This window comes from Anguilla anguilla, chromosome 7 (assembly GCF_013347855.1).
Source record: "Anguilla anguilla isolate fAngAng1 chromosome 7, fAngAng1.pri, whole genome shotgun sequence".
Taxonomy (NCBI): Eukaryota; Metazoa; Chordata; class Actinopteri; order Anguilliformes; family Anguillidae; genus Anguilla; species Anguilla anguilla.
In genome coordinates, this window is record NC_049207.1 from 51873929 (window position 1) to 51899626 (window position 25698).

Below are 25698 nucleotides of genomic sequence, written 5' to 3' on the forward strand. Positions count from 1 at the left end.
AGACAATTCCATCTTGCTGTAAGTTTGTCCTTCAGCAAGGGAACAGCAGGTCAATGTAGATACCAAAATGGACAGCAGCAATGGAAATAAGACTCCCAGTGCACAGTAGTTTGATCCATTTCGGGTCTTACTGCAGACAGGTGAGTGCGCCGAGTGGAAGTCTCCAACAGGCAGCTGCAAATCTTTTGACTCCAGTCTTCTCATCTTTTATTCCCTACATATCCTCAACCGACCATTTGATGCACCCTCGGATGACCACAACTGTCCACTCAAGCAGCAGAAAAGAGAAGATCAGAGCAAACCCCTGAAAAACGCCACCACAGATCCCGTCTCTGGGGACCCGGGCCGTCATCTGCCCTCTACTTTGAAGGAAAATGGCAGATTTTCAGTTAGAGGCGGACAGATAAGGTCAGACGCTCCGCCTCCATAGTCTTTTACCCGCTCATTTTCCACTCTTTTATCCGTCGCCGTGTTTGCTCTCAGCAAATGGCTCCCCCACTCTAAATAGCTACGTGCAGATGTCCGCAAACAGCCCAGAAATATGAGATCTTCAGAGAGAGCTAACCTCGCCGCCGCGTCCATCTGCTCGGCTCTCTTCATGAGAGAATAAATTAGGCTTAATACCCGGGAATCGCTCAAACGGAGAGGTTCTGGGTGCATCGCCTCCACCTCAGTGACCTCACAGCAGTCAGTCAAGCTCTGGACACACGTGCACCTCCAACGGTAACCTCCCAGGCAACAGCATGCATGAGCTCATACACAGTAAAATATCCATCGTTGATTCAAAACATAACAGAGTACACACGATTCCAACAGTGACCAGATGTACTCCGTAAGAGTTTATTTCTGTAAGAGTTTATTTATCGCTGAACATTTCACAACATAAACCCCACGCCCTTTGACTTTTACTGGAAAGCAACGGACTAGCATACGGTGACGGTGACTTCTCTCGGTGTTCTCAGCCATATTCTTTTGGAAACGGTACCGTGTTTATTTTATGTAATTTTTTTTGTAGGGGGGAGTAAATATGACTTTTGCATTTCACTATGCAACAATTTTTCTTCTCCAAGAAATCATGGAAACTGTCCCATGGGTGGTTTCTCCAGGATTCTATGCCAGATGCTTCTCAAGCACACAGCTACAGAAATCATAGCTCGTACACACTGACTAATTTGACACTGTTTACACACTCTGTATTCCAATTACAAAACTAAACAAGACTTCAGCTGCATTTCATTTACTTTGTACATATTTGGAATGGAAACAAAATGCTTTTCTCCCTTCTCATCTTGAGGATTTTCCTCATATATTTATAGACCCTAACTGAATTACGTAATGCAATCCTTCAAGCCTAATGTTTATTTCTGTTGCTCCATGTCCCTTCTGTAATTACACATGGTTTTAAAGATAGAACAGGGGATTACACAAGTCTATATTTATCAGGAAAATAATCCGGAATCAATTCTGGATGTCAATCATCATCCAGAGCAGTTTAATAATGGGAAACAGGCATTCAAATATTAATTTTGCCAGCGATTGTTTCAAAACAAGCATGACAGCACTCTAGCATTAATAGCCATGGAGAACCAAACTCAATAGTTTGCAGTGAATAAAAAAATACATAAAAGCACTTCATAACAGTACCAAAAATAGATGTCACAGAGAACAGAAAAAATAAGGTTATACATATTTGCCTATGTTAAGTGACATTTCAAAAATGTATGATGAAATAATATTTCTAAATGACTACCCAAAACAAGCTTACTTATCACATAAAGAATAAGTAAAAGGCTAACCTCCTTATTGCTTTATAATCTGCAGTTATGTCCAGTTACAGATTTCTCTAAAGGTTTTGGCTTATATTATGCATCATGAGTGTTTCATCTTTTTTGATTATGAGTGTTATTGCTTTGGTTTTTTCTGCTGCTATTATAAACAATAAAGCAGCTTTGAACACCTGCTTAAAGGAAAGCAGCTTTTCTTCTCCAAGTTCCAAGAGTGGAAAATATTGCAGCAGTGTTAAAAGATCACTAAAAGTTTTTTACGTCTGTAAAAACTAAGGTAGACTTATGGTCAGACATGGCCAAAATATGATTTATTCAGTATGCCAATTTATTAAATTAATAATCTCCAGCAGTATATCTCATTCACTAAAACCAAAACAAAGAAATAAATCCTGTTGCCCTGTGGCAACAGTGATCAACGCAACACTCCATAACTTTCGCCTGATGAGGCGCCTCAAACCTCAGTCATGGAGGGCCACAGTCTCTGCTGGTTATTGTGATTTACCTTCAATCAGCAGCCACTTAAGGTCTTAGAAACAAGGTGTGCCGACTTTTTAACCAATCAATGACTGGAATTGAGCACTTTAGTGCAGGAACACATGGGGAACCAGCAGACGTGGGAACCCTCGAGAAATTGAGTTTGATATCCCTGGCCTAGCCTCAAGGAGGGGTGGACAGCCCTGAATGAAGGACTTCAAAAACTCACAGAACTGCTCTGTCAAACTTCCCTGACTGCAGTGTCGCAAACTCTCCAAAGGAGCCATCTAAATATAGACGGACAAAATGTTTCTGCATTTGGCAAAGGAAAAACAATAATAAAATCACCTCCTTTAACGCTGTGCCAGTGCTCAAAATTCACTTTATGTGCTGTAAAGATTGCCTCACCCGCTTGTTAAAAATCTATTTCTACACCCTTTCAACACCAAGAAGCAGGGCATCGCTCAGCTCCACTTTTCTGTGATGTGCTCTCTGTGGCGTGTTAGGAAGCACTTGTTCATATTTAACACATAGGGCTACGATGCCTCTTAGATGTCGTAATTGGAAAAAGGGGTCCAAGAGAACCAATCGGGTTTCCTGAATGAACATGATCTTCTTCCCTCCCTATTTTAATTTAGTGATCTTGCTTTTTCCTAAACGGTTTGATTTCCATCGTGCGTAAATCACACATTGATATGGTCACGGTAAGGTTTAGGTCTGTGAGCCCTGGGACAGCTATCCAAGGAAAAGGTTTCTCTCATTCCACTTGGTTTCCTGTTTCAGTGTTTACACCAATAAAAAGCAGCAGACTAGTGCTGAGGCCAACATGCGTCATCAGCTCAAGGAGGAGAGCGGAGTTCTGGGTTTAGAGGAAATGGTTGTGAAGGTCTAGTAATGTATATAAACACTTGATTCACATCGTATAAATCTGCCATTAACAGAATGTACAGCTGCATAAATTCTTTACATATTTTCCTCTTTTATAGTTACCATACTTACACCAAGAAAGTTTTTAGACAATGGTTTCCTCTGTTTAAGCAGTGTCTGGAATAGTAAACGAAGGTTATTTGATTCTGTAATTCATGAAAATAGCTGTCAAGGCAAGCTTCAGTTAACTATCTAAATGAATACTTTCACAGACATTTTTTCCAGTTCATATGAAAATAACAACCCACTTGATGACCTCAATTTTGGCTGAACCACAATGTGGATTTTTCGCAAGGTACTCTGCACTTTGAAACTGTCACTGACGGTTTTACATCACAGCATTTTGAAGTCAAAAAGCAGACGCCCAACTGAAACATCAATATTTACCCTCATGAGTAAATAATAAACCCCGGGCTAGTAGAAAGAACAGAGCTGTCACGATTCTTCCTCCTTCTGAATGGAATTTTTTTTCTCTCTGGTCTGACAGAACTGCCACGGCTCTTGTCTCAGGGTCCCACGGGACCTGAATGAATGCCCACCGCCCCCCCCCCCCCCCCGTAAAAAACGGTGAACGATCACAAGGTATGGGAACCCATACTTCAAAGAGAACCCACGATGATCAGTTACAGCCAGTGCACACCAGACAACAGCTAAAACCAGCGGAAGGGGACTCACAGTAGCCGCAGCGCGTACCCCCCTCGAAGACGAATCCGTTTGGAACGGCCCCGTATCTGCGCAGGTCTGGGAGATTCCACTGTCCGATCACGGCGGGGGGGACGTCCCTGGTGATCGCCAGCAGGTTGTTACACAGGTGCAGGGTTGCCGGCCCACTGTCCAGCTTTGTACCGGGCAAAACTCCAACATTAAACCTGTGGACTGGAAGGAGAAAGACAAAACCCATTATATATATATATATGTATATATATATATATATATATATATATATATATATATATATATAATGCAATATAACCAAATAACTGCATTTGATTACAGCAACATCAAATAAACTACATTTGTTACATCTACTCTATAAGGGATTTTTTTGTAATTTAAAGAACTGCATCAACTTTTTGGTGAAGGAAAAATTATTATTGTTATTATTATGTGGAGAGAAAATATCACATCGAAAACGTACATTCATTAAAACCTCCAGCGTGCTTTTGTTTCACCGCACAACACGAGGAGCATGAGAATGAGGACACTGAATGAGGATTCAGTGTTCTAACAAAAACCCCGGCCAAGACGACTCACAGCTAAATACTTCTGATATAAACGAGATCTAAGAAACTTTCAAATAAAATCTAAATGATTTAAAATGTGTTGGCATGGCAGCTGAGTGTTAATTTGCGCCAGTCTGCGTGCGGCACATAATTCAACGTAAAACTGCCAAACTGTGCCTTCCCCTGCACAAACCCCAATTTTTAAAAAATTTAGAATCTGAAGCTGCCGTTGGAGGCGATCACCGTTCACGCATCATTAGTCATGTGCGAATTAGCGGGGGGAAAAAACGGTTCCGACACAGGACAGTGCTCGCCTTCAGCCGGGAGATTGATGACATTAATGATAATAAAAAACTTTTTTCCGGGGTCTGCCAGCTTGCGCCTGTCATCGCTCAGAGTGGGGATGATACATGGAGACCTGCAAATCAAAACAAAGGCTCTGGCACTGAGGAATCACTGCTCTCTGCGTGACAGATGGGTGGCATTTCTGCATGCCAGGTCACGTGTCCTCGGCAGCCACAGTCTGCAGCCTCACTCCAGCTAACGCTGGGCCAGCTTCGTTATGATTTTCAGAACTCAAATGCACACACACACACACAAACAGACACACGCAAAAGCATGCATGCACACACACATACACAAACACACACACACATGCAAACACACACACGCATGCACCCACGCACACACACATGCACACACACTCACATACATATACAAACACACACATGCATCCACGCATGCACACACACTCATACGTACACAAACAAACACACACACACACACACGTGCGAACACACACAGCTGCAAGCACACACACACACACACAAACACAGAGGGATGAAACACAACAGGAGCAGAAGGGATGAGGTCGCATTCCTTAAATATTTATGCGTCAAAACAATATTGCATGATATGGAATAAAGCAATAACATACAAATCCAGCCCTCTGACAATGTTACATAATATTGCACAGGAGAGACGCAGCCTAAAGTATTTTCAGCATAATATATAGTGAAATGCACAATAAAATAAAGCCACAGTGTTATCTCGCGACCGATTTCAGGGCTTATTCGCAAGGCATAATATGAGCCGCACACACCAGAGGCCCCCTCCATTTCAAGTAAAAAATAATAAAAAATATATTCAGGCAGGAGGTTTTACGACAGCAGCGAGGGACTCAGCGCTAACCAGCCTGTGGAACAGCAGAGGAGTCCGAGAAAGAGAAGAGGCGTACCAACACCCACACCCCCCCCCCCCCCCCCCCCCCCGGCTCACCTTCCCCCAGGCAGTAGCAGATGCGGATATCCCACGCCAACAGCGCCTCCTTGCTGTCGAAGCCCAGCACCACGGCCTGGCTCAGACAGACGACCGAGAGCGTGTAGGCGACTCCTTCGAGGGAGAGGCCGGGTTCGAGGCCGCAGATGTCCTCCAGGGTGACGCTCCACCTCTCCCTGCGCCCGTTCGCCTTGTCCGATTTGTCCTTGTGCGCCTGCAGCACCAGGCAGTCTGCAAGGACCGGAGGCTCGGATGTCAGTCAAATTGACCGGGCTGGCATTCTGCCTCGGACAAGATGGGGCTTTGCAGGGAAAAGTGACAGGAATGGAACAGGAGCACGGGGTCGCCGCCCTGACACTGACAAACGTCTTCCAATATCTGTGTCATGGTGGATTTGGGCTTAGCTGCAAGTCATTCGGACACATCCTTAATGGCAACAGTTAGAAGAAGTGTAGTTCTTGGAAGGTGTAAACAACAAATGATTTTATTTGAACTAATTCAAAGAATATTCAGTTTGTGCATTGGTTTGGAACGGGGCAAGCACAAATTGGGGTTAGCATCCTGATCCACGTGACTTCCTTCAGCTCGCACAGGCTACACACAGTCAGCTGAAAAAACACCTTACTTACACACACACACTCACACATGCGCGCACACACACACACTCACACACACGCATACAAATGCACACACACACTCACACACACACACACACGCACATGAACACAGACAGCTGGGATAACTGCCATTTCACAGGCTGAGTGATCCTGGCACACAGCTGTGGACTTAACAGGCTGAACAGTTCCCAGGTCAGTCGGAGACGGCCAGAAACAGAGAGAGGGCTCTCCTTCTCAGGGATTAACAGTGGCCCGGACAGAACATACAGCCAAAAGCACTGTATATTCATCTGCATAACGCCACAGCGAAGTTAAGAATGCACTAGGCCTTGCTGAGTAGCGGGTGTAATTAAAAGCTCTTCCATCCCATTGGCTCAGTGTGTTCTCCTTGTGACCAATGGGAAGAATGCCCAGTCAAATTGAATAGCCAATAAACTATGTCTAAGTACTGTGCCTGTTTTAGTGCTTTTTTTTTTTTTTTTTTACTCAGCAAGAGTGACACAATACTGTCCATAACAAATAATCATATACTGCCTTACAAAGATAGAACTGTGTTCAAAATGTGTGGTCGGCTGACTGGCTGTCAAGATTTTTGGAAATGTGTGAAATGTGTGAAATTTTGACCTACCAAATCAATTACTGCTTTTCTTTTGCATTATCTTTCGTCAACCAGAAAGTCGTTATTTCAAATGAAAAGGATGCAATAAAACATAAACAGTACCATCTTGACCGCCTCCCAATGCACACTTCAATTATGGATGGTTTTCTAATGACACGCATTTCAAATGAAATTGCATGGCTATGAATGATACTACCGTTCCGTTTAAATGACCTCATGAATAATATTAATCGGTGTCAGCCAGACTTGTAACGTGGGTCCTAGAATTACCGCAACTAAGCGCCGAGAGCAGTGATAGGTAATAGTATGCAAGAAACCCGCGCACAAACAAAACCAAAGCATATTTTGGAAGACGTCCACGACCCATTCACGTAGGCACAGGCAACAAAAAAATACACGCGCTGGTCGGCAATAGGTTCTGAGGCCAGTAATATTTGCAGGGCGAAAAGTTGTTACTGCTTCATTCAGAAATAGATGTAGACACCACACAGAACTTAATCGACGCAGAGAGATACCGCAAATATTTGACTGCATTTAAATGTAACGATGCTACACTTTGAAAGTGAGAGCAGCTATTGCTATTATTGTTGATCGTAATATTACCCAGAGCAATGTTAAATATAGAAACACTTAGCAACATACCTGCTACAGGGGAGGGCTTTCTGAGCGTAACCCACCTACTCTTCCACTGCAGTGATACAAACACACCATAATACAATGTTGAAATAGCAGACAACTGACATCATCCAAAGATTTTCAGGTGAAAAAAGAATTACACAAGTGAAAAATAAATTATTATTAATCACCTTCTTTCCATCTCTCAATTTCACTTGTCCCTCCACAACGACCACGTCCGTCATCTTCAGTCATGGTTCCAAACAGCTGCTCCGCGGACTGTCCTCCTCCCTACTGAGGGGTCACTTTCAAAATAGCTTTATTAACTTACTGCACCGTGGCGCGGGGACCCGGCCTGCACCTCACGCGCGTGCTGAACGTTTCGCCGTCCGCCACCCACCACGCGTGAACAAGCATCATCAGAAATGTTTGAACAGTTGGGGTCAGTTTCGAAAAGGTCAGAGCGTAGTAAAGTTCTCACAGGGAAAAGTATGTAAAGAATTCAATTAATATTTATTAACAAACGCATTTAATTGCTATTGTTTATGCATAAGATAACATTGCGTGTTTGGTTTCCTCCAAACGTTTATTAAACTATTTAGGAAATATCTACGCACGCATAATCAAAACCCAAACCCCCTGCCATAACTAATTTACGCTTAAAAACGATCCCCTGAATAGGTATCAATAAAACGGCAAAACAATATAGGACAATGTCCAATGGATTGGGAATGTTGCAAGCTTAATAATAATATTTATTTATTTATTTATTTATTACGACATCTTTCCTGTGTTGAAAATGATTGGTAACATTACCTTCACTGGATTAGCTGTAGGGATTCTTCCTAACATAGCTAACCTAACTAGGGTTTAGATGCTATCAAAGACCAACCTATCTTTGTATCCTGCTGTTGGGCGTGTGTGTGTCTTTAGAGGTTTCCCAGAGCAGAAACTCAGCAATGAGAAAATTTTGTTAGTTGTAAATGCTATTTATTGTACTTTTGCCATTTCTGTTTTATTAAAGAATATGCTTCTTAAGTGTTGGTTCAATGTTGTAACACTTTAGGTGGCTGTCCTTTCAAAAAGAATACTCATTATAAAACTTGAAAAAATACAGGACTGAAAATGTTTAAGTACTGAAGTCTTTTACCTTATAAAGTCCTAATATACAAAAATTACAGTGAAACATGCAACTCCTTTCAAGTACTGTTAGTTAATAAATTATGCTACTACCTACATACACATTGTGCTAATTTTATGAATAACAGTGGCAAATATTGAGTATAGATATACAATGCTAAAGATGAAAAAATATATTCTTCAGGAAATTCAGAAATTCAGTCAAAAAGAAGAGTTATTTTTTCCTTAATTTTGATTGAAATTCATTGTCAAATGTTCAGTCTTTACTGTTATTATTTTAAATTAAGGCCAAACTATTCTTTCGTTGAATTGGTCCCTTACATGTACACAGAAATAGATACAGTGTATAACACATAATAGAAACATTTTTCATGGAGAATATTGAATATTTATCAATGAACAATTATACATTTGCAAAATATGTATAATTATAAAATAAAATAATAAAACATAATTTTTAAAAATACTACTGGAAAGCCTTCTTCTATACCTTTACGTCCAGGAAAATTTGAAAGTACTGTCCACATTTCCAGAACATTCTTCAAGTCCAATGGCTGCTAATTTGCTTCTGCAATTTCCAGGGCATGGACGTAGAAGCAGAGGTATTCAAGTCCAGACTGGATTCAGCGCTAGATGCTCTCTAGTTTGTCGGTAAATGACGAGACTTCGACGGACCTAACGGCCTGTTCTCCGCGTTACATATTCAGTTGTTTTCCAGCGCTGGTATCGCATTAGGATTTGCTCTTTGTTCTCCACGTTACGCAGTCTGACGTTTTCACGTTGCCGGGGACGGCGTTAGGATTTGCGCTTCATCACGCGGTGGATCCAGTCCACGTAGTTGGAGACCTTGGTGTAGACTCCCGGCTTCCGGTTCCTGCCACAGCCGTCGCCCCAGCTGATGATGCCGTACAGGTAGTGGACGTTGTTCTTCACGCAGTCCAGAGGGCCACCGGAGTCACCCTGGAGGATTACAGACAGACGGACACACGGCCACAGCCCTGTTAGTGCATGCTGCCCGAGAGTGGGGAATTATGCAGAGCATACAAACAAGCAGACTGAGATACTGTACAACACTACGCTGTGTAATCATAGAACGCTGCAGGGTACATTCTGACTATCTGAGCCAAAATCAGTTCAGTAGCTTACTTCCCAGCTTGGAATGAATAGCCAACAGCACTGGTAAATATCTCAAAATGAGCCGTAATAAGTTGTAACCATGGTTACTTTAAATTATATCATTATTAATCTACCATGTCATTTAAAAGAAATTGCCTTTCAGAAGCAAAAGTGATTAAAACTAATTACCTACTCATTACCAATTAACCTGCTGTGTAATTGACTATAATTGCCTCACAGAGTTACAGTCACAAATTGGTTCAACTTCAGCTTAGTGCCATATTATTACCCATTTATTCTGAAGTGTCTGATGTTCGATGCCCTGCAGTATGACGTTTGATTTATGACCCCACAGTACCTGACAGGCGTCCACACAGCGATGGCTTCCAGCGCACAGCATGTTGGTCGTGACCTCTGAGCCGTACACGTCCGGCCGGGAGCACTGCTCAAACGGGACTATGTGGACGGTGCCTTCCATTAAGTGATGTGCGTATACGTTGGCCTCTGGAAGAGCAAACGGCAAAACACGGAGCGAACTCAAGATAGGACCGGATCCTCTAGATGGGATCGGATCCAACATCAGAAAGACAAACACCAATCTCATCACATCCAGTCATCTCTCACGATGGTAAGAGACGACTCTTACCAGGTGCCCCTAAAAACACACACTGCGGCTGAGTAAAGTTAATCACCTGAGTAAAATGTATTCACCATCAATTCAATTTTTATTTTATTTTTTACAGCACGGTGCTATGGAGACACTGTCAGAGACGCTTCGCAGGCAAATATGGAAAAAGGAAAAAAATATAAAAGACCAGGAGTGAAACCCAAATAAAATCATCATTGAGGAGGTAAGGGTGAAAAACCCACCCCACAGGGAGGAAAAACACTCAGACAGAAGTGAGGAGAACACCTGGGTGGGTGGAAAGAAATCACAGGAGGAAGTTGGCTTAGAGGGGAAACTGGCCCATCGTCAACAGCTACTTAGGCTAAATGATAATAGGGATATTACTAATATTCTGTCGACTGATATTTTTACACTGAACATGGCGTTGGGTTGGCGCTTGCCCTTAGGCGCAGAGCAGGTGAGGTGAGCGAAAGAAGAGGCTGTCGGGAACAGGACTCACTCTCATACATGTAACCCCAGCCCATGATCTGGCAGCAGTGGTAGTCGGGAAAGGTCACGCCCCCTGCTGGCAGGCAGATGGGCTGCACAAACTGGCTCCTCCTGGCGCACCGTCCGCCGTTCTGCCTCTTCAGCTTCACCAGGACTGCGGGAGGAAGAGGGAGGAAGAGCGCCCCCCCAGGGTGGGGTGTTTTAATCGCACGCCGAACGCGTCGCGGCCGTCAGCTCGCGTCGCCGTGGGAACAAACTGTAAACAAAATCTCACTCATTAACAGGAGTAGCGTCTGATAAGAAGAAGTTTAAAATACACTCGCCACAAGTGCAGGGCTAGGTCAGTATTCACAGGTTTGAGCCTCGAGTGTGTCACTAGCTGACTACGACTTGGGAGTTCACAGCTGTTAAACGCACTGGGAGAGACGGTTTAAGCCAGAATGGGCTCTCTGGGTTGCCGTGACATTAGTTCCAACCCGGCGATTAATTAGTCGCTAACAGGCTAGTAGTCGTGAGAGAGTCTGTGAAAACATCTCTTCCTGTGATTGGTGCTAGCTCTCCTGCAGTACGCTGTGGCCTGTAGCTGGGGGAAGCAGAGGAGTGTGCATGTTTTAGCAGCAGGGTGCCTTGCATGGGCGTGTGGCACAGCATTTGACTCGTGAGGGGGGTTGCAATTTGCAATTCCGAATCTGGGAGCGAAACAGAAAATAGGGGAAAGCTGTTCCAAAAAAACTAATTAGCCATAATGAAATCCCTCCCACAAGAAAACGAGCCCATCCATCACAGATGCGCTCTTAATCATGCACCACACACCGCTGTTAAAAACATCCAGCTAATCACCTCTGTGGTAAAAAAAAATAAATAAATAAACGAATCCCTTCGGAGAAAAAGAGTTAAGTTATTTCGGGTGCAGACTAAGTGCTCTCAGATGCCTGCGTTTCCAACAGGGAGTGAAGTGTGAACCTCCCACACGGGAGACAAACTCTGAGGACTGCTGCAGCGCTGACCCTTCAGGAGATAAACGGCTGTGATATAAAGGGTAGCAGATGATGCGCTTTTATTATTTAACTCGTTTATTATTTCAGCTGAAGGGACGCGTAAACGCGCAGGAGCAAAGCTGACTGAATGCCGTTTACGGCTGGCGTCTGTAAGCAGTGCGAAATATTGGAACCAAACCAGGAGGGAAAAAAAAAAATCGGTTGCATAATTTCCCCTAAAATACCACAGTAATGGCAACTGTCACAGAGCTGCACAGCTGGACAGTACATTTACCATTAAATGTGCATTCACCATATCACCCCACAAAATGGTAATTACTTAAATCACAATGATGATGATGTTTTAAAATGGCACCTTAATGTTCCTGGCTTAGTTTCCGGCTAAATGTGTTCCTCAATAGGGAATTCTTCATAGCTTTCTGACATATCCCCAAACGACCTAAAATATTATGTCAAATTGAATATTATCTCCCTCAGAGGAAATCCTACAATCTGATTATAATGATTATGAGAGATTATGAGAATAATGATGAGTAGAATAATGATCATTTTGATGCTTGCCTGTGATATTAATATACAGGTACTAATATTCACAGTGCAGAACGGGCAGGATTAATCTGTAAAAAGGCTTTCAATCTCCCGTACGTATGTACTTCTGTAGAAAATGCCACTCTTTGACTGGGATCGCGTTGAGTCGTAAAACTGCGAGAAAACCATGGCAACCTGAACCGAATGAGAACGAGCAGCGGTTCAGACTTGAGGCACCTAATTCTGGCGCTGGAAGGCTGCGGCCAAAACAGGTTTCTATCTCCGCCAAATAATAACCGCGCAGCTCGGAGAGCGCTTAAATTGTTTCAATTAAAGTACTAAGTAATGCAATCAAGTGTTCGATCGGTTTTCTGGGGGGAAGAAACGCGCTAGGCTGCGGCCGTGTGATTAGGCAAGCTGAGCCAAGCCGTGGCCGTGTGATTGGATACCCCGGGTTTAGTTAAGGCCTCGCGATGACGTTAGCCGTAACTTCAACTGAAGAACGAAGTTCTGCTTACCAATGTCGTGGAGGGTGGGATTGAACACTGAAAAGTGATCTGGAAAGACGTACTTCTCGATACCGTAGGATTTGGCATTGGGCCCCGTGTCGTTGTACAAATGCGCCCCCAGCACCACGCGCACGGTGGAAACGTGGGGACTGAGAGGAGGGAAAAAAGAAAGAAAAAATAAATTTTTAAAAAATTCTTCAATTCCGGGAACGGTTAACCTCCTGAGACCTGGCAAAATAAAGGTTTAAGTATTTTTTTTTACAAGTTAATACAAGTGTCACGGGTGACAAAAACATGAAAATTTCGTATTAGAATTTATGGTTCTTCAGATTAAGACAGGAGACTCATTTTGTCCCCTGTAGGGGACAAAAAATGAATTGATGGTCTCAAGAGCATAAAGAGTTGTTACTGCAGGGCATCAGAAGAAACTAGCATTTTTTTAAAAGTGGTATGCGTGCCTTTTTCTGTGCATGTACTATATGTGAATGCGTTACTGTGAGTTGGACGAGAGAAAAGTCAGGTAAAAAGCAAGTCGTAAAAAAATAAGTGGATCTTGGCGCGACGAGTCCCCACCTGCCGAGGAAGCAGTGCGCGGCAGACACCAGCCAGCAGGAGGCGATAAGCGTCCCGGCGCAGAAGGAGCTGCCGATGTAGACCGCTGCCACCCACGGGTGGGCACCGGGGAGGGAAGAGTGCCCGCCCAGGATCCGCCCCCTCGGCATCCTCTTCTTGTGCCGCTTTCCGCAGACGGGGGTCCGTCTGGGCTTGGGCCGCTGGGCGGGGGTGGGGGCAGGAGAGAGGGGGGGTTCGGCCATGACCTCGACCCGACGGGACATCGCTGAGGGGGGGTAGATACGTTACTATGTATGAGAACCAGGAACAATAAAACACGGAAAGGACAAATTGTTGTTGACACCTTTCCACATACAGTACGAACCACCAATCAAGGAGCGCAACGTTAATGCAACAACGCTGATGGTGATTGGTGGATATTTCTTTCCGCATAGTACTGTATTCCCAGAGCCTCAGTACTCCCATAGGGATATGTCCTGCATAGGGAAACGTCACAGCACTCCCATTTCAGAGTAAGATAAACTCTGACAGAGTACATTTAAGACTTGCTGTCCATTTTGGACATTAGAAGTATCCTACCAGTTGATTTAAGAGTGAATATTCAGTGGTGTAGCCCCAGTGCTCAGTACTTACTAAGAGATGCCCTGCATTTCGGAATGTGGCAGTACTCCCAGGAGATTTCAGTGTCCCTCAGTGTGTAGCACCACGGCATCGCGTCCTGATCAGGGTTCCTGCGCAATGCAAACATACGTGTGGAACGTCAGGGTTCTGTGATCCGTTTTTCTCCATCTAAACTCTCATTTTTATTTATCTATTTATTTTATTAATCTAATCTTTCTCTAACCAGGGTAGTCAGATTGAGACTGACACCTCTTTTGCAAGTGAACCCCTACAGCCTTCCCACGCGAATACGAGAACGTGAACCTCATTCTTGGCAGGCAACAGTGGTAACCACTGTGCCACCATGCCACCCATTCAATTCATTTTAACACAATTTGAAGGCATTTAGTAGTTCTGTAACATTAGCTCTACACACAGTGAGGAAGAAAAGCATTTATTACTGCTGTAATCAGGGCTCCCTTGTGAAACAGACCCATATCTCAATGGGATTTCCCCGTGTAAATAAAGCTTATCTGTCTATCCACGTTCTCCAGTGAAAGATAAGTCAGTCAGCATCGGGGCTCAGTGTCGGCAGCACTCGCCTGCAGAACGCGTGCTCCCCGAGGCCCAGCAGGGCGGCGCCCTCCACGTTGTCCACGTGCAGCTCGTCGGTCAGCAGGTCCGAGTTCCAGGGCAGGCAGCGGGCGCCGGACCTGGTGACGCCGGCGGTGCCGCGGTAGCCCGTGCCGTCGTTTTCGTAGCACTCCGCGTCAGGGGCTGAGCGCGGGCGCAGGAAGTCAAAATAAGAGCGCGGCGGGACGTTTGGAGTCAAAATAAGAGTGTGCAGAGACTGACAGGGACTGACAGAGACTCACGCTGCCATCTGAGATCTACACCTGTTAAAACTGCAGACGAGCCTGTGCTGTACTGTATGTCTAATCTCACTCAGTTAGTCATTTAAAATCTATCGATTAATCATTGCTCATTTTGCACACACACACACACACACACAGTACTGTAGATGCCTAATTGTGCTACAAATAATTCCGGTTAAATATAATTCTGTTAATGTGGTTAAGCCTGTAGGAGGGTTTATCTTAAGCAATTTGCATCAAAAAAAAGTGTGATGTTTTAAAATCTCACAATTACATTTAGGCAGTTATCACATGCTTGCTTCTTATCCAGAGGGGCTTACGTGAGTACATGCATACAGCTGAGTCACATTAGTGACAATTTATGACTGATGAGCAATTATGCACACATGCAATATGTTATTTTCCCTATACTGTGTTGTCACGAAACATATTTATATTTTCAATGATTTTTCTATGACATATTAAGATTAAATGAATTATTTTCAAAGATTTATTTGCATATTAAAAAAAGCTACCATGAGCCATAGTGCTACTTCTGTTGACAGATTTATTACCTCATTACTTAAAAAATATGTTTCCACAGTGACCAGTGACTTTGGGCAGTGGAATTAACGTACACAACAGGGAGCTTGCCCATTTGAAGGCATTATCAGCACACTGACATTGGAAGAACTGACAGCAACAGAGCTAACTGGTGCAAAAAAAAAAAGTTTTTTCTTTGGCAGGGAAGGGAGGGGTTTCCATGGTGCAAATATTTCCAAGAACAAGGATTTTAAAGGTCTTTGGGCGCCCCTGGAATAGTCTTGTATATGAGCAGGGGGATCACAAAGGGGGGCGCGCGGGGGGGGGGGGGGGGGGGGGGGGGGGGGGGGGTCCGGTACTCACTTAAACTGCAGTGCCGGCCAGAGAACCCGGGCCTGCAGCCGCACACGGCCTCCCCAGTGGACACGATCAGACGGCAGGCTCCCTCGTTCTGGCACGGGTCCGAGATGCAGACTGCACGTTCAGAGACACGCCGAGTTACACAGGAAGTGGCATTCTCTCTTTGACAACAGAGTGAAGAGTGCAGATCGCACGCCGCACTGCAGTTTTCATTTTTCGGTAAATAAGTCCTCTGCTGCCCCGTTTCCTGTTTCAGACGCAACAAACAGCTCCTGGTGGAGTTCCTGTTCAAACATGCTGCCCAGAACTGAGTCGTAAAAAAAAGCAGTATTTTCTGAATAATAAACTGAGGCTATATTACGCTTTCAATCCTAACCACAAACTCAAAGGTGCTTGGCATCAGACAATCAAATACAATTTCTTCACAGCAAGAGACTAACAGCCGGGACCTAATTTCAACATGTTTGGGGAGGATGGAATTTGTGTGGGCTGGATAACTTGGGACTGGGTGAGGTATGAGAATGTGTGCAATTTTGATAGATTTTTGAAAATCTTAGCTGAAAACACTGAGTCTTCGCAGATCTTCAGTGACACTTCCAACAGTGGAAAAGCCGCCAATGAATTGATTCATCATTTCCTCACTGCTGATAAGATAAACATCACAGGTGATGCAAGTAACCTCCAGGCCACGCGCTCCTCAGATGACATCACATACCTGTGTATCGGACACGCTCGCACTCGATGACTCCGCTGGCACAGGTACACTGTTCCACATTCCGATTGTGTATTCTACCCCAGGATTCCCCCACGTCATAGTACCTGTGGTGCACTTCTTCATAGCACTTTGCTGAAACAGACCACAGGGCATCTTCAAAATGGCATCTTAAAAAAACTCAAGAGGCTATAAGCTCTAATGGAGAACTAAAAATGTACAACTAGGCTTTAATGGATTTCTCAAATCAAAAAGTCATCAATCAACAAGATGGTTTTAGAGCAAGGGTTTTTTGTTTTAGCCTAGCACTAAGGCACCTGATTCTACTAAGTAACTAATCATGTTCTTCAATCAAGACCTTGATGAGTAGAATCAGGTGACCTGGCCTGGGCTGTACGTATTAGGGCGAGTGATAGGGGTCAATACAGTAATATCTCACACTCTGTACACAGCGTCCCGGTGTAGCCTTCGGGACAGGCACACTCAAAGGAGCGCGAGTGGGGAACATTGGAACACAGGCCGCCATTTTGACAGGGGGACTCTGCACAGGAGTCTGTCACACCGCTACCCGGTAACAGGAACAATCCTGAAATGCAGAAACAGAAGAAACGGGGGCTATGATGAATATATGAATAGGAATACCAACACAGTAACTAAATGTCTACATGTATTTATTACTAACTATCTCCTGTTAATAATAATAATATAATGTTAATAATAATAATATAATGTTAATAATAATAAAAGAAGAAGAAGAAGAAGAAGAAGAAGAAGAAGAAGAAGAAGAAGAAGAAGAAGAAGAAGAAGAAGAAGAAGAAGAAGAAGAAGAAGAAGAAGAAGAAGAAGAAGAAGAAGAAGAAGAAGAAGAAGAAGAAGAAGAAGAAGAAGAAGAAGAAGAAGAAGAAGAATTGTTTGCACACCCTCTAAAGCATATACAGGTATGGCAGTGCATCATATATTAGTGCGGCAGCTGTACACTACATCCTGGAAGCCCCATGTTTATACTGTATTTGTACACGATTCTTACTGCTCGTTCTGTTGGTCTCAGGCACGCAATAGCCCCAGCGGTAATCTCGATCAAAGTTATGTGTAGTGGAACACCTAAAACACAAAAAAAAAACACACAAAAAAAAACCAAAAGTGAGAAACACAGTCTGGAGATCAACTAGTTTTTTAATCTTCTTCTTCCTGTGGTTACACATGTGTATCACTAAGTGAGATAATATCACAGCCATGCACTAAGAATCCCACAGAAAATCAAAATACCAAATTGACCCAAATGCAAGTTCTTAAATTCCTGTGAAACTATGCTGACTGAGAGATGGAACAGCTAGAGTGGCTCAACTTCTGTCCAGTATCAGAAGCTTTTTAGGAAATGCCTTTAAAACCTCCAACTAAACCAGATTTTTTTCCCGCTCAGTGGACTAAGTTGGAAAAGGTTTAGGTTGAATGACATTAACTCAAACCCCTTTCAAGTAAAAATAAATTAATCACAAAAAATGTACTGTAGAATTAAAATAATAATAAATGCTCTGATTAGTCAGATATCTCACAGGCCTCTGTTACACTGGTGGGTGATTTGGAATATATTTACACATAAGAATATTTCCATATTTGACGCTACGTGACCATTGTTGATAAAGGACCAACTGAAGTATTAACACGCTGATTGTTAATGTTAATTGCATCTGTTGCCCAACACTTCTGTGACATTTGGCATTGAAAGAGAAGAGATGGCAGACCCTTTGTAACTGATAACAGCGCGAAAGACAGCTACTTCATCACATCGAACCAAAAAAAAAAAAAAAAAAACCTTATCAGAGCTACAAAATGCCCCCGCCTAAAGCTCTGATGTTTTGCCATTGTATCTGTACAGCCAACGGGCTTAAAGGAAATAAATATATCGCTTCTGAGGGTGGGCAAATCAAAGAAAATAACATTTGGTAAGTTCCATGGCTAATTGGCTGGCTTCTGCCCTTTGCACACCGATCGTGCTGTGCGGATAGCGTTGTGTGCGTGTGGGGGAGGAATTATTGTCTGTTTCTTCCTGCACAGAAGCCAAGGTAATAAGATAATAAACCACGCGGGCAATGAACACGACTCACCAAGGCTTTGAAGAATGCTTCTGAATGCATCTATGGTAAACAGTCCCGCCATAACGGAACGGGAATTTGCATTCCTTTCCGTCCACAGTGAGCACTGCAGGAAAAATGGGTCTGTGTGAGTTATTTATGCAACACCAGAGCGGTTTTCATACAAGGGCACGCGCACGGCAAATCACCGGTTTCTCAAAAAGACACATTCTCTGTACACTGTTATAGTTGAATTAACGCTGGAAATTTTAATGTGTAGAAACAGGCCTATATCATTACAAATATATCCTCAAGCAGATTTAAATACATTTATTATTTATTTTCCTTTATTTAAACAGGTAGTCTCATTGAGATCGAGATCTCTTTTTCAAGAGAGACCTGCATGTAAATGTAAAACATATAGAACACATTCAACAGACAAGTGCATAAAAACTTTTTTTTAAATAAATTTCATTTATCATATGGTAAAAAAAAAAAAACTAATGTAGTGCTATGGTCTCCGGAAGCAGCCTACAGTAGTGTTCATCTGATACTGTTGGGAAATAAGTAATTTCCTAGAATTTCACAATCCACCGGATATGTACTGTATATTATGCTCTGTATAGCTCTCTTCCGACCTTAATCAAGTATACGCAGTTCTTCCAGCATGCCAATTTCAGAGCGTCATCTTTCCCCGACGAAATTATCTCTCTTGGCAAGGGAATTATGATGGCCGAAAGCCAACATAAACACAGTTTTTTTAAGTACATCCATGTGTGATTTTAATTCAGGCGCAATATTCAATGCATTAGAAAATACGTACTCTCAACACCTCTTCTATGAACCTTCTAAAAAACTACATAGACTACAGAAAGGATATTTTGATTTTGATTTTCAGAGTGTTCATTATATGGGGGCAATTACCTTACCTTTACTATACGTTTGGCTCTCCTGTGCCCCCACGTTCCTGGAATTCACAACTTCATGGCCAGGTGGTACCATTCGCTAGAAAGACAAAAAAAAAAAAAAAAACTTCACTGAAATTAATGAACTGGCTGCGAAAGCAAACTGCAATAGATAGAATTGCATTTCCCTCTCAATACATTTGCGCAATTGCGCAGCAAACTATTCCCAAAACCTATTACGGAGTCTTATCTGCAACTCATGTAAATCAATTAACCTTGCAGCATTGCTATATCAATTCCTTTTCTTGACTGATCCCCCAATTCACAAAGATATTCCCTTATACTGAAAAGGACAATTACTTTTCACTGCTGCCATCGTTCGATCACGCAAATAAGCTTTCCAAAACCAATTACAGGTTTATTACATGATCATGGAAAGATATTCCACCGGTTTTGTTTTCTTACAAACTGATTTATAACACAACGCGGTTTTTCTTTTTCGTATATCCCCACCCCAAACATTTTAAACGTGCTTGTCGCGTTGTTAACCCGAAATCGTATACGCACACGGTATATGTTTTCCCAAGATACACGAACCCCCCCCAAAAAAAGCAAATGTTAATAGTATTCGCAAATGGTAACTTACCGTCCTCGCACTGACTACGCTAGGAAGGAGAAACAATATTACAAGTGACATCCTCATCTGCATTGCTTCTGTACAGTTTATATACAAGTGTGCCCAACCGCCAAGTTTCAGTTCTGTAAATAAAGTTCTGCTGCTTCAACACAGCGCACAAGGTGATTCTTCGCTGAAGCCAAAAGAAAGTTTTAGCGAGAAAAGACTGCAAACAATCCCGAAGTCACACTATCCAGCAATTCCGGATTACATTGGGTCACAGTTGCGTCATTTGGGGAAAGTCTTTGTAAAGGTTAGTTAATAATAGGCTCTGCATTCTGCTGCCAGCTAAGAGCTAGTAAAATTCCCATTGTTACTACTTTTGTTCACAAATTTCCACTGAGTGTGAGGACAAGCATTTTGTGTTTAATATTAGAAATACATTTTCATGTCATTAATGTTACACCTTGAGAGGTCAACAGACACCACGTACTCAAAGGCGTGAAGTCATTCCTAACGCGTTTCATTACAGATGTTACAGAAATGTATCTGGTGAAATGTTAGAGATGACAACGGTCCCTTTTTTCAGGTCACGCCACCAACATTCCACGCACGTGCTGCGACAAGAAGCTGGCCTTTCGCGTTGCCATAAAAATCACCCACACCAGACGCGATCGAACGCTCCAGATGAAAGGGCTCAGCGGCGTCTGGAAACGAGCCTAAAGTCAGGTGGTAAAATAATGGTTAATAAGTATGAAAGACAAAAATGAGCACGTCGCTAAAATGCATAATGGCCCGGAAGATTCGGGGGGCGAAGTCGAGCGTGACATGTAATTCAGTAATTTGTAAACAAATTGGATGACAAATAATGCTATTAATCATTATTAAAATGTTTCAACTAACAGTTTACAGACTTAATAAAACTGGAGTGAACCAACATGTGGTTGGGAGAGAACTTGTAAACACATCAACATGAGTGACTATGGGATGACGTTTTAATTTCAGCACAGTGTAAAAAAAAAAAAAAAAAAAAAAATTACGCGTTGCTTCACAGCAGAATTGGTTGGATGTCTCACACACATGCAGGTTTGTTGCCAGGTTGCAAGTACGTCTGAAACAAACAACAGGATATTGCAATTTCATGAACTGGATTGGGTTTTAACTGGAAACAACTGCAAAGTTGTGCTGGTACAGTTTCAATTGGTCAAGCATCCATAAGTCTCACTCCTCCACTGTCTATTCAGGCCAATGAACTGACTTTTTTATTCAAGCTTTTTTATTTGGCCAAGACATAGCACAATCAATAAAAACATGTATATGACAAATATTAAAAATTAACAATACAAAACATAGCGCCCAGCATTATAGCTTCTGTAAATAGAATTAAAACATCAATTGTAGTTGGCAGAAAGAATATCCACTACCTTCTGTTTAAAATCTGTTAATGAATGAACTTTGAGTTTAGTCTGCAGCTCATTCCAAGACCATGGGCGATGATAAAACAAACACTTTTTTCATCAAATTGTTGCCTTAAGAGAGTTTGTAATTAAGAGTGTTTGTAATTTGTGAGCAATTTTCATTTGCCCCAATTTAAATCAGATATATTTCCTTTGAAAATCTTAATAAGTTTGTACTTGCTACAGTTCAGAAACAACACAGGAAAAACAACAGGGCTCTATTAATTTTATTCAGTCATGAAACATTAATAGCATCTATCAATACAATTAAACCAGTCAAGGATGATCCAAATGCGAATTATTTCTAGGTACAGATATATTTTACAATACTGAAGCTTGGAATGTATCTGTAAACAACTGTATGCGACTGCAAAGATCCGCAAATGTAGTGCATTCTTTATACATCTCTTTAGCAAGCGCACGTGCTGTACAACAAAAGTGACAACGTCGGTTCACCTCTTCTTTTAAACATGCGCTCCGAAGGGTTGAACATTTACAGTAAGAAATCAGTTGTAGTCGCGATTTGACTGTCTTTAAGAACAGTACATTATCTTTGCTGTTTCACGGATTCTGAAATTCCGATGTCAGCAAGAGCATGTACCCACTCTCATGAAACGCAGTCCATTTGTGCTCACGTCAGTGGAACTTAAACATCATTTTCACCTGTTGGAGGCTACTTACTTTAGTGCAGCTATAATACAAACTGAATCAAACAGTTCAAATGGCCTACCATCTGTAGCACACAATGGATGCATAGAAACGTTTACAGTCATGTTTCTGATAAAGGGTATTTACTGTACAGAGACTATACAGTGTGATTGTTTATAAACTAAGTACTGTACAATTTGCTTCAACCAGGTAAGGAGATAAATGATTACTGCTAGGGTAGCCAACATGTGAAAGGCAAGAATAATGCAATGTTTACAAAAAAATTTTTTTTGTAAATCTAAGAGCACAGAAGCATCCTAGGCAGGCGGCCAACTGATTCAGCCTTTGATGTCCTCGTGGTCAGTTGTTGTAGGAGACTTGGGCAGGGGACCTGGCCTGTGGTTCTGAGGCAGTTAAATGTCGCTGATGTTAAACGGAACAAAAAGCTGAGAGTTGAGGGTGAGTTCACTACCGGCAACAGCTGCAAAACCACTGAACTGCGTAACGTCAAATGCACATCTGGGCACAATGAGGACCCGCTAAGGAATGGAGATAGGCACACCGAGTCGTCCTCCCACTGCCTGTACACTCCCGGGAACTTACCGGAAGCACATCATCAAGTCTTCCAGTGCTTTTATGGTGTGCCTGGGGAAGGTGCTTGAGATTTATGCTTGACATTGCAAAAAAAAACAACCTTAAAATGTAAAGATGTGCTTAATGTCACTAGGTAAACCGGACTGAAAAAAAACTTTAGCACTAGAATGGTAAGAAAACACCTGCAACTCATGAAAAGCCGCTCTGCTCATAGAACAGAATCGACCATTTCCCTTTTTTTTTTTTTTTGCGGACACCACAGCTTGCTTTTTGTGTTAATAAAAGCAATGGGCTGTGCAACACAGTGTACCATTAAACTTGAAAACAACACTGAATTTGAGAGAGAAAAAAAGGAGCCTAGCGTCCTTTAGCCGCTCCAGACTTGATAATGAGCGGTGTATTTACACTATATTCAGATCATGCCCTATTTACAGCGGTGGTCCCGGGGTGTGCAGGTGACCGGCTGGAGCCGGTTCGCCGGCGCTTCCAAAGTGCAGCTCCACGGCGCCCCCTGTCAGACGAAGGTGGCCTTGCAGGCGCCCTCCCTGGCCTGGCCGCTGTCGGGCCGGGGGGCGTTGAGGAGGGACGGCAGTTCGGAGGTGTTGTACACCCCTCGCCTCATCCTCCCCTGGCACTCCCGCAGCTCGGAGGCGTACCCCTCGAAGCTGAGGCTCAGGTCCGGGTCCCCCCGCGGGGCGTCCTCCAGCCGCACCCCGTCCACGTCGATGATCCGGTTGGCGGGCAGGGGGGACGCCCCTCCCTGGACCCCCTGCGGGCTCACGGGACCACGCCCCCTTCCCCCGGAGCTCCCCTCTGCGGCGTCTAAAAAAAAACGAAAAAGACAGAAGTTCCACAGATCAGAGCCGCTCTTCTCCCCACTGGGAGCTGTTTTTTCATTTTTTACCTCATTTGCTTTCTATTTTGGGGCTCAGGCCCAGTATTTAATCAAGTCTTGCACCGTTTTTGCTCTTCTTTGCCATTCAGTAAAGCTTTTGTTTGTGACAGTTTTCTTTTGAAAGCGCTATACAAATAAAGATGATTTGTGACGTCCAGAGAATATCCCTCTTTGCGCACAATACGTGTCACTAGAGAGATGAGACTGGCTCGGAAATACCGGGATATTGATGACCAGCAGAAAAGCCTGACGCAACGTAACTCACAGTTTTCACGGCTGACCCTGGTCCTGGTTCAAAAGTGTTTGAAACCAAACGGCTGCCACGTGGCCAGGTTTGTGCAAGAGTTTGTCTACCGTGGTCAAGGTTCTGCCACTACAGTGCTCATATCACACTCTTAAACTGAGTGAGAGCGAATAAGAGCAGAAGGATCATTCAGACCAATACAGAGCAATACATCTGAGGAAGTGGTCAGTTTTTCAAAAATTTTATTCACACAACTGGGTTCTGATTCTGCATTAACACTGCCATGCATTACCGATATGAAAGATGACGTCAGATGCCTTTGAAATTAAATTTAATTAAACACTTGTATTTATATTTTCCACTTTCATTGAAATCTAATTAAATGAATTTAGGCTATAAACAGGGCACTTCAGTAATGACAGTATTCGCTGAGGTCATTTATAAACAATGACCTACCACAGGAGAAAGCTCTGACCTGCTCTTCACTCTACTTAAGATTCAGTTATGGAAAAACATGCAGGACTTCGTAGATTCACATTAATACCAAGTCTGAAGAAAAATCTCGAGGGACTGTTAGAGCATGCATTTGGTAGAAGCTACCTGACACACTGTTATAATGCAACTCTACCTGAACCAAAGGGAGTGTTCTAGATGACATCACAGCTGACTGGTATGTACCTGTGCTTGGCTGGGTTCCAGAGAGCACATTCCTTACTGATGACACACACGGGTATCTTTCACGGTGTCTAATGTCAAATAAAACCTGAAAGCATGTTTATCAGTTTCTTTTTTTTACTGTAAAATGAGTAATAACAAATAAATGTTATGCCCTTTTAGTCTTTAAATAACACTGAAAGTATATCAAATAAAACTTTTTGTGGTTTGTAATTTGATCTTTAACGGGCGCATCAGAAAAATATTTCTTTTGAGTTGTCGGTTAAAACTAAGAGTAGAGTTCCAACGATCTGCATATAGCATATAAGTATGGTGCACTGTCCGTTAAAGGGTTACATTCAGATAGCATAAGACAAAAAGGCGTAATTCGCAGCAGTGTGACCACACACATCGTGCCTCCATTCTCCCGTTATCTGCGTCCTGAATCGCCCGCGATCAGTAGCGCTTCTCAGACCTCTGGGGCGGTGTGGGCGTGGGGCGTTGTGTGAGTAAGCGTTTTAGCGTGTGTTTTTATTTTTTCCCACGTCTCCCCGTGCTGTGCGCCGGAGACCGGGGCCGAGCGTGTGAACGCGTGTCAGGATCAAGGAGCTCGCCGCGTCCCGCTGGGCGTGGCGGCGGAGAGGAATGCGCAGCCCTGCGTGGGCGCGGCGCGGCGAGGCGGGGCGAGGCGTGGCGATGCCGTGACGCTGCGTGACGTGGCAGCGGGAGGGCGCGGGCCTGTGTGGGTGTGTTACGGGGCGGCGGTCGGGCCTGCGTGCGCTGAGCCGAGCCGAGCTGAGGTGAGCTCACGGCTTGCGACACACGGCTGATTCGCCGGCTGATTTTCAGGGGTGGATGGGAGCGGAGCATGGGGGGGGAGGAGTCTGGGAGGCAGCAGCGCTCCGCTCACAGCAAAGCATCATAGGAGGGGGGGGGGGGGGGTGGAGGGAGAGAGAAATTGAGAGAGGGGAAAAGGGAGAGGGTGGGGAAGAGAGATAGAGAGGAAGAGAGAGAAGGTGGGGG

General features: G+C 43.5%; 3 protein-coding genes across 6 annotated transcripts in view; all 3 read right to left on the reverse strand.

Moving 5' to 3' along the window:
• Positions 1-8004, reverse strand: part of LOC118231395 (protein Dok-7-like) — a 32178-nt gene extending 24174 nt beyond the window's left edge. For both annotated transcript variants that reach the window (XM_035425156.1, XM_035425155.1), the window contains exons 1-4: positions 7732-8004; positions 7568-7613; positions 5690-5920; positions 3864-4064 (exon numbers count right to left, since the gene is read on the reverse strand). In XM_035425156.1, the coding sequence (XP_035281047.1) occupies positions 3864-4064; positions 5690-5920; positions 7568-7613; positions 7732-7785 (532 nt within the window). In that variant the 5' untranslated portion in view covers positions 7786-8004. The remainder of the gene's footprint in view (positions 1-3863; positions 4065-5689; positions 5921-7567; positions 7614-7731) is intronic.
• Positions 8005-8668: 664 nt separating this feature from the next.
• Positions 8669-20777, reverse strand: LOC118231396 (hepatocyte growth factor activator). Of its 2 annotated transcripts, none has more exons than XM_035425157.1 (14): positions 20214-20777; positions 19592-19667; positions 18696-18789; positions 17618-17691; positions 17030-17176; positions 16594-16725; positions 15882-15992; positions 14724-14898; positions 14155-14252; positions 13522-13786; positions 12958-13097; positions 10924-11067; positions 10155-10300; positions 8669-9640 (listed from the first exon to the last, which is right to left on the reverse strand). In XM_035425157.1, exons 1-14 carry the CDS (start codon positions 20274-20276, stop codon positions 9476-9478), a joined length of 1830 nt encoding a protein of 609 aa, XP_035281048.1. In that variant the 5' UTR covers positions 20277-20777; the 3' UTR covers positions 8669-9475. The 2 variants fall into 2 exon arrangements, with proteins under 2 accessions (XP_035281048.1, XP_035281049.1); XM_035425158.1 differs by lacking the exon at positions 20214-20777 and adding an exon at positions 19928-20077.
• A 1075-nt stretch (positions 20778-21852) lies between these two features.
• The window catches only part of rgs12a (regulator of G protein signaling 12a), a 63763-nt gene continuing 59917 nt past the window's right edge, over positions 21853-25698 (reverse strand). Inside the window, exon 18 of one of the 2 annotated variants that reach the window (XM_035425153.1) lies at positions 21853-23704. In XM_035425153.1, the coding sequence (XP_035281044.1) occupies positions 23397-23704 (308 nt within the window). In that variant the 3' untranslated portion in view covers positions 21853-23396. The remainder of the gene's footprint in view (positions 23705-25698) is intronic. The other variant, XM_035425154.1, reaches the window with a different exon arrangement.

Bases quoted from the DNA above. Each gene is read 5' to 3' on its own strand.
- LOC118231396 (XM_035425157.1), bottom strand. From the start codon at position 20,276: ATGCAGATGAGGATGTCACTTGTAATATTGTTTCTCCTTCCTAGCGTA. The intron at 17,177-17,617 runs GTAAGAATCGTG...TCTGCATTTCAG, and splicing joins TGAGACCAACAGAACGAGCA to GATTGTTCCTGTTACCGGGT. The intron at 14,899-15,881 runs GTGAGTACCGGA...GCCCGCGCTCAG, and splicing joins TGGCCGGCACTGCAGTTTAA to CCCCTGACGCGGAGTGCTAC.